Source organism: Muscardinus avellanarius (genome assembly GCF_963383645.1).
Source record: "Muscardinus avellanarius genome assembly, chromosome: 10".
Lineage (NCBI taxonomy): Eukaryota > Metazoa > Chordata > Mammalia > Rodentia > Gliridae > Muscardinus > Muscardinus avellanarius.
In genome coordinates, this window is record NC_137796.1 from 47,295,578 (window position 1) to 47,310,942 (window position 15,365).

A 15,365-nucleotide genomic window follows, 5' to 3' on the forward strand; every position below is an offset into this window, starting at 1 on the left:
TTTGTATTTCTCATTGATAATAATGGCATTTATCAACAAAGTACATTATGTTTTGACAAATGTATGCATTGTGGAATCAGCAAGTTTGTTTAACATATGCATAATCTCACATACTTATCATTTCTTTGTGATAAGAACATTTGAAATCCACTCTTAGCAGTTTTTATATTATTAGTGACTACAGTTACCTTGCTCTGTGATAGCACTGGAGTTCATTGGTCCTCCTGGAAACTTTGTGCCTGTTAACACTTCCCCTCTCGCTGCACCTGCCACACCCCAGCCGCAGCTAATCACCACTCTAGTCTGTACTTCTATGAGTTTGAAGGTTTCAATTCCATCAAGTGAGATCATGATATCTGTCCTCTTATGATTGACTTATTTCACTTACCATAATGATTTCTAGAGTCGTCCATGTTGTTGCAAATAATAGACCTTTTAAGGCTAAATAGTATTCCACAAGCTGGACATGGTAACACATGCCTGAAATCCCAGTACTTGAGAGGTTGAGACAAAAAGATCATAGGTTTGAGCCAGCCTCAGAAACTTAGTGAGACCCTGTTTTAAAATAAAAACTGAAGCCAGATGTGGTGTCACAAGCTAATCCTGGTACCTGGGAGGCTGAGACAGGAGGATCTCAGGCTCAAGGATAGTCTCAGCAAGCAGTGAGACTCTCGTCAATCTTGTAAGACCGTTTCAAAATAACAATTTAAAAAATAGGGCTGGTGGGTGTAGTTTGGATCTAGAATGCCTCTGGGTTCAATCTCCAGTGCTAAAAAAAAAAAAAGAAAGAAATATTGCTCCACTGTATGTGCATCACATATCTGTATCCATTCATCTGTTGATGGTCACTTAGGCTGTATCTGTATCTTGGCTATTATGAATGTTGCAATGTACAATATCTGTGTGTGTGTGTGTGTGTTTGTGTGTGTGTGTGTGTGTTTGTGTGTGTGTGTGTGTTTCTGGGGATTGAATCCAGAGGCATTCTATCTTTGAGCTATACCCTCAACCCGTTTTTTAGTTTTTGTTTTGAAACAGGGTCTTGCTAGGTTGCTGAGAGTTCCATTAAGTTGCTGAGGGTGGTCTTGAACCTGTGACTCTCCTGTCTTAGCCTCCCAAGTACTGGGATTGCATCACCACACTTGTTTTACATGTATCGCTTTGACATACTGAGTGTGTGTGTGTGTGTGTGTGTGTGTGTGTGTGTGTGTGTGTGTGAACCCAGGGGCGTTCTACCTCTGAGCTGTACCCCAGCCTTATCTTGAAACGAGGTCTTGCTAGGTTGATGAGAATCTCACTAATTGCTGAGGCTGTCCTTGAACCTTCAATCCTCCTGTCTCAGTCTCTCAAGTACTAGATTACGAACATGCAACACCATGCCCAGCTAAGGGGCATTCTGCCTCTGAACTACATCCCAGACACTGCCTCTTCTTTTTTTTGTTTTTTGTTTTTTTAAACAGGAGTCTCTCCAGTTGCTGAGGGTTTTGCTAAATTGCTGAGGCTGGTCTCAAACCTACAATCCTCCTGTCTCAGTTTCCCAAGGTGGCATGCACCACCACACCCAGATGACACACTGATTCTAATTCCTTTGAATATATATTAAGAACTAGGATTGCTAGATCATTTGGTAATTCTATTTTTAGTTTGTTGAACCTTCCACTGTCTCCCAACATGGCTGTAGTAGATTTTCATTCCCACCAGCCATGTACAAAGGTGCTTTCTTCTCTGAATCCTTGCCAACATTCACCTTTCATTGGTTGGCTAACAGTCATTCTAACAGGTGTGAGACTGGAGATGGTATCTCATAGTTTTGATAGCACTGCTCTGATTAGTGATGTTGATCATTTTTTCATGTATCTGTTGGTCTTTTTTTTTTTTTTAATGGTGCTGGGGGTAGACCCCAGGGGCATTCTACCTCCAAAACTATACCCTCAGCCCTATTTGCTGAGGCTGGCTTTGAACCCACTTTTATTTTTATGTTAAGTTGCTAAAGATGGTCTCAAACCTGTGATTCTTCTGTTTCAGCCTTCAAAGTATTCAGATTACAGGTGTGTGTGCACTATGCCCAGTGTTACTGTTAAAGCACTGGTATGGTCGGCTGAGGGTATAATAAACTGATAAGCATGTGCTCAGGGTGCTCCCTGGGGTTCCTTATACACGCACCCCAGTATGGTGCATTTAATAATGTTTGGTTTCTTTTCTTAGTTGTTTACAAAATTAAGAGAGTCTCGCTAAGTTGCAGAAGGCCTCTCTAAGTGGCTAAGGCTGAGTGCAAACCAGTGATTTTCTTGTCTAGGCCTCCCAAGTACTGGGACTATAGGTTTTTTTTTTTTGGGGGGGGGTTGTATGTGTGTGTGGTACTGGGGATTAAACTCAGGGGCATTCTACCTCCGAGATACACCCCCAGCCCTATTTTTATTCTTTAGTTTGAAACAGGCCTAAGTTGCAGAGGGTCTCACCAAAGTAGCTGAGGCTGGCAGAGAACCTGTGATCCTCCTGTCTTAGCCTCCCAAGTACTGGGATTACAAGCATGCACCACCATGCCCAGCTTTCAAATATTTAATGAAGCAAATTAATAAAATAGAACAAAAAGATGTATTTTTGCTGTTACATAATTCATGCCTCCTCATAAATTGACTAACTTTTAAAGAAATGGCCAAAACTGTTTACTTGGTTATTCTATTTGAACTTCTACAAGCAATACAAGAGTCTTCCGGTTTCCCTTTATCTTCCTCAATACCTTTTCAGTGCTGGGGATTGAACCAGGGCCTCGTACATGCTAGACAAGTGCTTTCTCACTGAGCTATACCCCAGCTCTATCTTTTTATTATAGACATTCTAATGGGTATTGATATGTCATTGTGGGTGTTTCTTCTTGTTGTTTGTGTTGGGGAATGAATAAAGGGGAATTATACCTCTGAGCTATACCTGTAAATCTCAGAACTTGAGAGGTTAAGACAGGAAGATCACAGGTTCAGGCCCAGCTTCAGCAACTTGGCAAGACCCTCTTTGAAACATTAAGAAAAAAAATAGGGCTGGGCATGGTGGTGCAGGTTTGTAACCACAGTATTTGGGAGGCTGAAAGAGGAGGATTGCAGTTCGTAGACAGCCTCAGCTACTTAGTGAGGCCCTTTGCAACTCAGTAATGATACCGTTTCAATAAATAAAGAATAAAAAATAAGGCTGGGGTGTAGCTCATGGGGTGTAGCTCATAGGCAGAATGCCCCCTTGGTTCCCTTCCCCAGTGTCTTAAAATATCATAAAAAAAGGGCTGGGGGTAGAGCTCAGAGGTAGAATGTCCTTGGGTTCAGTTTTCAGCAGTAGCAACAACAAAAAATTATATTGTACAGTTAGCCCTTTATATCCATGGATTCCACCTCCATAAATTCAACCAGCCATAGATAATATTCAGAAAAAGCTAGGTATGGTGGTGCACACTTGTATCCCCATACTTGGAGGCTGAGACAAGTGGATCACAGGTTCATGACCAGCCTCAGCAATTTAGTGAGGCCCTTGGAAACTTAGACTCTGCTTTAAAACCAAAATAAGCCAGATGTGGTGGTACGTACTTGTAATCCCAGTAGTTGAGAGGCTAAGACAGAAGGATCAAAAGCTTGAAGACAGCCTCAGCAAGTAGTGAGACTTTTGTCAACCTAGTATGACCCTATTTTTTGTTGTATATATATAAATATAAATAAATAATAATAATAAAAAATATATATATATATATATAATTTGGTGGTATTGGGGATGGGGATAGAACCCAGGGGCATTCTATCTCTGGGCTACACTCCTAGCCATAGTTTTTATTCTTTATTTTTAAACAAGATCTAAATTGTGGAGGGCCTCACAAATTGCTGAGGCTGGCTGTGAACATGCAATTTTCCTGTCTCAGCCTCCCAAGTAATCAGAATACAAGAATGCCCCACCAAGCCCGACTCTGCAAGACCCTGTTTCAAAATAAAACTAAAATAGGGCTAGGGATGTAGTTAGGAGGTAGATGCCCCTGGGTTCAATCCCTAATACCGAAAAAGAAAAGAAAAGAAAAGGAAGAGAGAGAGAGAGAGAGAGAGAGAGAGAGAGAGAGAGAGAGAGAGAGAGAGAGAGAATATGGATGGATGGACATGGTGGTTCATGCTTGTAATCCCAGTTCTTGGGAGGCTGAGACAGGAGGATTGCAGATTTTCAACCAGCCTCAGCTACTTAGTGAGGTCCTCTGCGACTCAGTGAGACCCTGTTCAAAAGAAAGAATGAAGCCAGGCGTGGTGGCATACATTTGTTATCCCTGCACTTGGGAGGCTGAGACAGGAGGATCGCACAAGTTTGAAGCCAGCCTCAGCTACTTAGTGAGGCTTTCAGCAACTTAATGAGACCCTGTTTCCAAATTAAATATAAAAAATAGGTCTGGGAGTATAGCCCGGAGGTAGAAAGCCCCTGGGTTCCACCCCTAGTACCACACACACAAAAAAAAGAATAATAAATAGCTATGAGGGGTGTAGCTTGGAGGTAGAATGCCTCTGGATTCAATCCCCAGTACAACAAAAATCAAAAAAAAAAAAAAGAAAAAAATTGGGCTGGAGTATAGCTTAGAGGTAGACTGCCTCTAGGTTCAGTCCCCAGTAAAACACATATACACACACTGCATTTGTACTGAAGATGTACAGATCATTATTCCCTAAATATACTTATTTATATAGCATTTATACTGTATTAGACAATAGAGACGATTTAAAGTATGAGAGTATATATATATATATATATATATATATATATATATGTGTGTGTGTGTGTGTGTGTGTGTGTGTGTGTGTAGGTATATGCAAATAGCACACCATTTGATGTAAGGGTCTTGAGCATCAAATTGTTTTAGTATTTGCAAGGGTCCTGGGTCCAACCCCTCAAGAATCCAGAGGGATATGGAGATTATATATATGAGTGAGCATGTGCATGTGTATGTTTGTGTATCTCCAGAGGAACATATATAATAGTATATATAAAACCATATATATATTTTTTTTTCTAGAGGGATATATATAACTATTTTTTATATACAGGATCTTGCTATGCTCCCCAGGCTGGTCTCAAACCCCTAAAGGATCCTCCCACCAGCCTTCCTAGTAGCTGGGACTATAGGCATGTACTACCACACCTGGCTATACATAATTTTTGTGGAGTCAAATCTAAGATTTTCCAAAATGGTTTCTGAATTCTCTCTCACATAGGTAAATCTTCCTTCTGTTGAGATTATGTGTTCACCAGTGTTTTCTTCTAGCTTTCTACCTTATCAATTTTATCACTTGGAACATAGTTGGGAGGCATAAATATTACTTTCCCTTTTTTTGGCAATCATTTACCTGTTGACACACTGTGATTTATTCTTTTCTCTGGTGCTTAGTGATCCCTGTGTGCTCCTTGTTCACTTATTACCCAATTGGTCCTTTCTTGTGCAACTGTATTTATGGGAACATCTTCTAAACCAGGTGTGGTGGCACAAGTTTGTAATCACATGCTTGTAATACTTGGGTGGCTGAGATAGGAGGAGCACAGGTTCAAGGGCAACTTCAGCAGCTTGGTGAGACTCAACAACCTAGGAGACTCTGTTTCAAAAACAAAAAAATAAAAAGGGCTGGCATGCAGTTTGGAAGTAGAACCTCCCTGGGTTCAATCTCCAGTACCAAAACATGACCATTTCCTAGCTTCGGTAGTGTGAAACCCAGTAGGGCTGCCTGGTGTCCTCCCATGGCAGTTTAGCACTTGCAAGAATTCTTCCCAGTTGCATTCTGCATAGCATTTGTATATTAATTGTGTAAAACTGATAAAATTTAACATATGAGCTCAGCATCCTCTTGAGTCTAAGTTCCCTTCTGCTAACACTCATCTTTTTCGGGGAATCCATTTGGTATCATTTCAAAGTTCAAATATGCAGCTAGATAAATGGGTCTTTTGGCTTTTGTATTTCTATTTTTTTTTTTGCATGATAGACATTTTTGTAGTACTGGAGACTGAATCCAGGACATTTACCTCCAAGCTACACCCACAGCCCTTCATTTGTTTTGGAAACAGGGTGTTGCTAGGTTGCTGAAAGTCTATTTTGCTGGAGTTGACCTTGAACCTATTATCTTCCTGTCTCAAGTGTTGGGATTACAGGCATGTACCACCAAACCCTCCAGCCTCCCTCCCCCGCAACTTTGTGGTCTTTATGACATTGCTTCAGAAGTTTTAAAACTTGCCTTGTGGCTCACTGAAATTTGTTTGTTTCCTGTAGTCCTGAAAATAATTTGTTCCTATAATTGTCTCTAGATTTTTATCAAGTCTCTAACTTGTACTGTTCCAGTCTTTCATTCTAATAGTGAATTAGCCTTCTAGGTTTCAAAGGTACCTGGTTTTTATTTCATTGTTTTAAAGTTTGCTTGGTGGACTTTCTTTTTTCTATAGTATCTATGGTTAAAGCCTTAAACTATACTTGTCTGATATCCCGATATCAGCTTTGTGGGGCTATTTTGGGCAATGACCCAACCCTTTTACCTTCAACCTTTCAGTATTATTAGGTTTGGCTTTTTTTTTTTTTCTTTTGGTACTGGGGCTGGAACACAGGGTCTACCTCTGGCTTATGAACCTAGCCAGCTGGATGAATTCTGACATGCTGCTTTGTGTCTTCTTGGCTTTAAAATAACCTTATTCACCGGGCGTGGTGGCACACACTTGTAATCCCCATGCTTGGGAGGCGGAGACAGGAGGATCGCGCATGTTCGAAGCCAGCCGCCTGGCTTAAGAGACCCTGTTTCCAAATAAAAATATAAAATAGGTCTGGGAGTGTAGCCCGGATGTAGATGGGCTTCCAGGAACCCCAGCACCACCACCACCAAAAAAAACAAAAAACAAAAAAAAACTAAAAACCACCTTATAGCTCATGGTTTCAGAGGTCAGTACATGGTTAGCATCATGAAGGTAGAGAATGGTGGAGGAAAGATGCTCAACCCACGGAAGCCAAGAAACAGAGGGGAAAAGGGCTGGAGACAAGGGCAATCCTTGAAGCAGGCCACTGGGCTTCCTCCTCCAATTAGGCTCCACCTCACAGCAGTTTAGGTTAATTCACTCACTCAGGAGGTCAGAACCCCATGATCTAGTCACTGTCTAAAAGACCCACCTCTCAACCTTGCTGCATCAGTGACCATGTCTTCAACACAAGCTTTTGAGCTTTTTGGTAACATTCCAAATCCAAACACTCTGATTTTTTTTTTTCTTCTGATGTGAAACTTATATGTCTGACTGTTTTTTTTGTTTTGTTTTATTTTCCAGACCAGGGTTCAAACACAGGGCCATTCTACCTCTGAGCTACACCCCCAGCCCTATTTTTTAATTCTTTATTTTAATCAGGGTCTCGCTGAGTTGCAAAGGACCTCACTAAGTAGCTGCGGCTGCCTGAGAACTGTGATCCTCCTGTCTCAGCCTCTGAAGTGCTGGGATTACAAGTGTGCAGTGCCAACCACGTCTATTCTTTTAATGAACATAAATACCTGGGAGAGTACCAATATTTCTGTTCTTTTCTCTTTCAAAAGGGCACTCCCTTTTCATATTTAGTGTACCAGTTATATCTTGTTTATAAACCCACACCTCCAAATGTTTGTCATTATAAAACACCCTCCCAACACCCAGCCCAACAGTTTACATTACTTGTAAACTATATTACATTATGTCCATCTACATAACAACATGTTTTACTAGTCTTCCTTAAAAAGGTCACTGTTTCTTAAAACCAGTTCCCTTAATAGACTCAGTTTCCAGTGAGGCTGAAGAATGTTTCATGGATTATCTAAAACACTATTTGCCAGTTGTTTTGAATGTTAGTTTAGCTAAATAAATCTCAAATGTGAATATCAGTTCCCTACCATTACTTTGAAAATATTTCCCATAATATGCTTATTGCTTTTTTTTTTTTTTTGGAACTGGGGGTCAAACCCAGGAGTATTCTACCTCTGGGCTATATCTCCAGCCCTCTTTCTTTCTCTTTCTCTCTCTCTCTTCTCTCCCTCTCTTCTCTCTTCTCTCTTCTCTCTTCTCTCTTCTCTCTTCTCTCTTCTCTCTTCTCTCTCTCTCTCTCTCTCTCTCTCTCTCTCTCTCTCTCTCTCTCTCTTACAGTCTCAGTTGCTAAGTTGCTAAGGTTGGCCTCAAATCTTGTCATAGCTCTCTCTCTCTCTCTCTCTCTCTCTCTCTCTCTCTCTCTCTCTCTCTTACAGTCTCAGTCGCTAAGTTGCTAAGGTTGGCCTCAAATCTTGTCATAGCCTCCCAAGTAGAGGGATTACAGGTGTGGATCTCATGCCAAATTTCTACCCCTTGTTAATTTTTATTCTGAGTTAGGGTCTCACTAAATTGCCCAGGCTGGCCTCAAACTTGCGAACGTGTGATCCTCCTGCCTCAGCCTCCGAGTTGCTGGAAGACAGACAGGCACCACCACACCCAGCTGTTTTTCAATTTGCCCTTTGAATCTGCCTCTCTCTACTCATTCTCAGAGTTTGTGTCCCCTCTCAATTCCTCATCTGTATTTCTGTTCTTCATGCTCACTTCTAACACTCAACATTTTACTTATATGAAGTTAAATTTTTTAAAACTTAAAAAAAATCCTGTTCAGCTCTTTTTTCCTTTTCCTATAATGCTCTAAGCAGTCGTTTAATTACTGAACTACTGAAAGTTGGGAGGACTGTCACGAGTGCATCTGCTACTGCATTCTAAATTGCCTGTGTGTGGGAGGAGTGGTGGTGCTGGGGACTGAACCCGGGGCAGTCTACCTGAGTTACACCCTTTTTGCAGCCCTCTTGACCTTTTGAGATAGGGCCTAAGTTGCTGAGGGTTGTCTTGACCTTGAGATCTTCCTCTCTCAGCTTCCCAAGTACTGGGGTTACAGGTATGTGTCACACCTGGCTCCGCCTGACTATTTACAATGTAGGAATTCCATCAGCTTGGACTGTGCAAGCACAAGGCATTTCTGTGTTTGCTATGTCCTGCACCCCAGGCCTGGGATTCACTGGCCCTGGACTAGTTCTTACGATTTCTTACATAACTTCTAGGACTCAAAGCACGTATCTCCTCTTACAGGGGTCTCCCCAATCCCCCCTCACTCCCACCTTTTCCTTGCCTTGGTGATTCCACCATGCCAGGATGCAACCTACCTGGTGGGTACTTTTAACCACCTGACTTATTCCTCCAAGTTCATTCCCCTCAAGAGCAGACTCCTACCTCAAGACCAGTCACTACTGAGTTCCTTCCTCTTGGTCTCTTTAGTGAAACTCACGACGCTCTTTCTCAGTGACGCTCATGTGCTTGTACTTCCAGACTCATTTACGTTGCAGGCCGGGAAGGCCACATGCTCAAAGTGCTGTCCTTCATCAGTGTCAGGCGCCTCACTCCTGCCCCTGCCCTCATCTTTTATGTAAGTATGAATCCCACCACGACCACACCTGCCCTAAAGGTAAAGGGTCCCTTGACTGGGTGGTAAAGTATATTTATATTGCTAAACCCAGTGGTTTTTAAGCGAGCCAGGTTCCTGTATTCCTTGACATGAAACAGACATGAAAAAAAAAAACTGCTTAAAGGCATTTCAATTTATCTCATTTCTCTAAGTTCATCTGTGAAAGATACTCTTTCTCAATCAGTCCCCCTCCCAGGCTTTACCCCAAATAAAGTCTGTTCTACTCTGTTGAGCCATGTTTCCTTTGTCCACATATTCCCTGACAGAAATAGGGTACAAGTGTAGAAGATTCAAACAGTGTCTTTCACAGGGGTTGGGGGTACAGGAGTATGCCACTGGCTGGCAGGCTAGTGAGCAGGTCATCTCAGGGCAGGGTAATGGTGGGGGCATTTCTCTTTCTTTCATGCCTTTTTTGGGTCCCTTTATTCTTAAGTCTCCTTTGGCAAGGCCTCACAGAGCCCATATTCCAGAGGTTTTATAATATTCATACACTGGGAAGCAGGCAGCATATTCGTTCGAGCTACTTTCTGTCTGGCAATGGGGCAGAGGTGGATCTAGGGCTAGAGGCTGTGTTGCAGACACTGTGAGGATCTTGAAGATCCTGTGTGTTTGGGAGGAGAGAATGTATTGGCCTTTGTAAGAGGAGCTCATTGACAAAGTGACTAGTGATTTTTCTGAGTTTGTGACATAATCAGGTTGATTATGCATAGCCCCAAAAGTAGGACGAGGAGGAAAATGAGTAAAGGTGTTAATAAGGGCAGGAACCACGCTATCCAGGAGGAATCCTAAGGAATGGAGCTTAAATAGGATTTTTGTCTCTAGGTTTCTGAGCAGGAGTCAAATCCTTCAGGAGCTTATAGGAATAGGAATTTTCATTTTTTGTAGTGTCAGATGATCTTGGACTTATAAAATCTCAAGAATGTCAGGTTTAACTTTATGATGTCATATAAGGATTTAACTGGAGAGAGGTTTTGGGTATTGGTGCCATATCTTATTCTTCTATGAGTTTAAAGGTAGGAATACTATATAAAAGGCTTTAGTATAGCACATTCTTGTTGTCCCTGAAGTAGCATATTTACCTCTGGGTACACTGTTCTGCTGGGAATTCAAGACCAAGCAGGTAGCCCTATGTTGGGCAAACATGTTTCTCGGACAGTTTTTGCTGTTAAAGTCAGTCAGGATTCCTCAGGGTTATTTTTAGGGACTTGGTAGGGCTTTACTTCCACCACTTTTACCATCTGCCGGGATGGGCCAACAGTCTTGCTGACCAGTGGCTTCCTTGGAAGCATAGGGGACATTTACTGTCTAATAACACATACTCTTTTTTGCAGAGTATGTGCTGGTGGCTCCCAGTTCTGGGGCCTTCATGATCTCCCTGTTTGGGGAGGTCAGATGATTCACCAGAGTTGCAGGGGCCTTTAGCTAGGTCCTTCCCTGGATCCTATTTGACCTTACAGGACAAGGGCCAAATATTGGCTATTTCTCCTTAGTCCTTTGATATTCTGATTGTTGAGTCTCAATTGTTGAACACCCAGAAGGTCAGTTTTGTCACTCCTTTTAAACTGTCTTGCAAGTGGTGGATATTACTTCAAAACACTGTTTGGGTGTTATACATCTGTTAAACATTAAGAAACAACAGTTACATAGTTTTCTAGGAAAGACACAAAACAATTATCAGGAATAAGACAAATCCCATTTGTATCTTTGCATAAAGAACACAGTTATAATGCAACTAGGAAACCTAGAAGGCTGTCACTATTCTATTTTGTTTAGATACCATTAGCTTAGTAATCTCACATTTGGTATTTTAGAAGTCCTATAAATTTTGCTCCCAATAAGAACCCTTTACTTCTCATTGGTAAGTGACAGATGCTGTCTGTTTCCCCAGATGGTTGGGCCAGGAGCCCTCAATTCTGGTTCTTTACGCTGTAAATACAGACAGTATGAGTTATGCAGTCTTGCTGGGCTGGACTACACAGTAGTAAATTATCAATATGGTGAGGAACAGTGCTAGAATTAAGGTCAAGCTTTTCTAAGTATGATCAGAGGACTTGCCTAAGGAAGTGGGGACTGTTGTGAAAAACTTGAGGTAAGTTAAGACTGTCCAGGTAAGTTGTTGGACATGTCTAGTGTCAGGATCCGTCCAGGTAAAGGGCAAATAATTGTTATGCGGCTGGGTATGAATTAAAAGTTGGGCAGGTTGAAGGCGGGAATGTGGTAGTATTGGGAGGCGGGGGTACAGCAGGAGTGGTGGTGAGCAGCAAGGAAGGACACCTGGCAGCTGTAGACAAAAACAAAACAGGAGCTGGGACAGACAGGAAGGGAGAGCTAAGTAGCAGGGATGCTTATGGCCTATTGAGGGGCCAGAGCAGTGCTCCTGGGCTCGGAGCCCAGAGTGGGCAGGTAGCGCTGACATGCCTCTGTCTGGCAGTGGACAGCTTGGGTATGTGCAATATTCTGGGCTCCCAGACACTATCCGTATTCCCAGCTCAGGCTGGTATCATTTTTATGCACTGATCACCTAAAAATCTGGGTATAGTGGCGCATACTTGTAATCCTACCACTTGGGAGACTGAGACAGGTTTGCAGCCAGCTTGAGCTAGTGAGGCCCTCTGCAACTTAGTGAGACCCTGTTTCAAAATAAAGAATAAAAAATAGGACTAGGGGTGTAGTTTAAAAGTAGAATGCTCCTGGATTCAATTCCCAGTCCAAAAAAAACACCCTTCCCCCAAAAAAACTAATAATTCATTCTCTTTTCATCTTTTTTAGGGTATCATTGCAACCATTTATATCATCCCTGGTGACATAAACTCCTTAGTAAATTATTTCAGTTTTGCTGCATGGCTATTTTATGGGCTGACAATTCTAGGACTCATTGTAATGAGGTTTACTAGGAAAGACCTGGAAAGGCCTATTAAGGTAAGTCTAGTGCCCAAATGTCACAAGCAGCACTGGTTTCTTAAAATGAGTTACAGGCAATTATTTTCAACCTGACCTTTACTGTGTTCTTGGGTATCATATTTTATAGAGAAGTTCACTCCTCAGTTCATTTCATATGGTAGTTTATGATCCAATTAGCCACTTAAGTCATTCATTTTATTAAGCTATCAAGAATACCTGTAACCTGTCCCTCTAGCTAAAGCTTTAGAACTTTGTTTCAGAAATCTGTCTAGCTGGGTGTGGTGGTGCAGGCATTTATATGAGAGGCTGATACAGGAGGGTAACAGGCTCACACCCAGCCTCAGCAACTTAGGCCCTGTTTCAAAAACAAAAAATAGGGCAGGGACTAGATCTCAGAGGAGGAACGCCCCTGGATTCAATTCAGCGCGCGCGCGCGCGCATACACACACACACACACACACACACACACACACACACACACACGAAATCTAATTGTCTTCCTGGCACCGTCTCTTGACTGCCACCATGCCTTGCGATTCAGCTGACACATGGAGCATCCTTCCTGGAGCCTGGCAGCTCCATTTCAATAAGTTCATCTAGCAGGCAAGATTAGAGTGACAGAAGAGATATCTATTTTTATTTATTTATTTACTTACTTACTTGTTTATTTATTTATTTATTTTTGTGGTACTGGGGATAGAACCCAGGGGCATTCTACCACTGAGCTACCCATTCAGTCCTAACTTTTTATTCTTTTTTTTTTAAATGTGTCTGAGTTGCAAAAGGCCTCACTAAATAGCTGAGGCTATTTGAGAACTGTGATCCTCCTGTCTTAACCTCCCAAATCACTGGAATTGCAAGTGTGTACCACCATGGCCAGCCAGAATAGATTTTTTTTTGGGGGGGGGCGGGTCTGAAGTCTGACCTCTGAACTACCCCCCCTGCCTTTTTTTTATTCTTTATTTTGAAACAGGGTCTCACTAAGTTGTGGAGGGCCTCACTAAGTAGCTGAGTCTGTCCGAGAACCACAATCCTCTGTTCTCAGCCTCCTGAATGCTGGGATTCAAGCATGCACCAGAAGAGATTTTTAATCTGCACAAAAATCCTCATAAAAAGAGAGCTGGTGGAATAAGAATGAGTGACAGGTGTGGTGGAAAATACTGTAATTCCAGTACTTGGGAGGCTAAAACAGGAGGATCACAGGTTCGAGGATAACACAGGTGGTAATTTGGCAAGACCCTGTTTCAAAATAAGAAAATGAAATAAAATAGTATAGTTTAGTGGTAGAGTGCCCCTGGGTTCAATTTCCAATATCCTATATATGTGTGTAGGAACAGGGACACACACACACACACACACACACACACACACACACACACACAGCAATAGGAAATTCTTAGAGCTAACATCTTCAAAACTAATGAAGGAGCTGGGTGTGGTGGCACACACTTGTAATCCCAGCATTTGGGAGGCTAAGACCAGAGGATCACAGTCTGAGGACAGCCTCAGCTACTTAGTGAGGCCCTCTGCAACTTAGTGAGACCCTGTTTCAAAATAAAGAATAACAAAAATAGGGCAAGGGGTGTAACTCAGAGGTCAAATACCCCCTGGGTTTTATCCCCAGACCCGCAAAAAAGCCACAAGAAACAAAAAACACAAAAAGAGGTATGGACACAAACCCTAGACTCTGGGTGGAAGCACCACTAACCCAAGTGCCCTGTACCCCCAGAGGATCTGCTGCGTAGGACTCCCAGGCAGGAAGGTCTGGGGACCACCAATGGAAGTAGGAGAGCAGGGCTATGATAGCCCTAGCTCTCCAGGATCCTAGCAGTCCCCTCAAAAACCTTCCCAGTAGACTAAAGCATTCCCAGAACCACTGAAGACAACAGACACCACAATGACGATGGCAGGGGCCTGGGGCCCAGGAGGTGGAGCCTGGAAACACACATATCCCCCTGGGGAGGGGGCTACAACAGAGAGGCCATTTTATTAGTTCAAGTCTCAGCCTCCCAAGTATGGGAATTACAACATCATTTCAGGAAGCAAAGTCACTTCAGAAATAAAGAGTAAGCAGAAGGAAGAGAAGATACACAAGAGCATAAACAAACCAAACAACAACAAAGATGCCAGCCAATGCCAATCCCAAAATCATGTATGGGGAAGAGGGAGAGAGTAGGGAAGGCTCACCAAGTGTGTGAGCGTATGTTCCTACCACACTCTGACTACATTATGATGAGAGACTGCAAGGCACCAATAAAAGTAAACAAAAAAGATTAGACTAGTTAACAGGTTCACAAATGCCAGGAAACAAGAGGACATGAAGAATGGAGAAAAATAAGGAGAAAGAAAAAAAAGGAGGTTCTGATACATGTATAAATTAGAGTTTCTGAAGAAGGGAATTCTAAAAACTGTATTTCAAGAACTATTTCCTGGGGAGGGAAGAATGCCTGGAAGGTGGGCTCCACCATTCAAACCAACACAGCAAAAGGCATACAGTGAACTGGGAAATCTACGCTAAAACAGGCAACAACAACTGTGTTGGGACTCTATTCCCCCTTTCTTGTTCCCACTTCCACCTCCAAATTCATTTATAAAGGAAAAAATAATACCAGACTTTTCAACATAAGCCAAAGATTTTATATCTAACCAAAATGACCTCTGATATAGTTATCAGTATGAAAAGACTCTAGACATGTGTCACTACAGGAGCCCTTCTTGAGGAATCACCTGGAGAATTAGCTTCAGAAACCTTACGTATGAGGCCAATATGTTTATGTTTAAAGGCAAATGTATTTATGTTTATTTTGGTACTGGAATTAACCCAGAGACCTTCCAACTATAAGCTACGCCCAGAACAGAGTCTTGCTAAGTCACTGAGGGTCTTGCTGGGTTGCCCAGGTTGGCCTCAGTTTTGCTATCCTCCTGTCTCAGCTTCCTGAGTACTGGAATTACAGGCATGTGCCACCAAGCTCCACTAGGTGAATATACTTAAATACAGAAC

The 15,365-nt window shown here is 42.3% G+C and overlaps 1 protein-coding gene across 1 annotated transcript in view; it reads left to right on the forward strand.

Moving 5' to 3' along the window:
- The window catches only part of LOC308268420 (b(0,+)-type amino acid transporter 1-like), a gene marked incomplete at both ends in the record, with an annotated part of 31,559 nt that overhangs the window by 10,252 nt on the left and 5,942 nt on the right, over positions 1-15,365 (forward strand). Inside the window, 2 exons of the mRNA XM_080703552.1 lie at positions 9,328-9,424; positions 12,233-12,382. Of these exons, the coding sequence (XP_080559678.1) occupies positions 9,328-9,424; positions 12,233-12,382 (247 nt within the window). The remainder of the gene's footprint in view (positions 1-9,327; positions 9,425-12,232; positions 12,383-15,365) is intronic.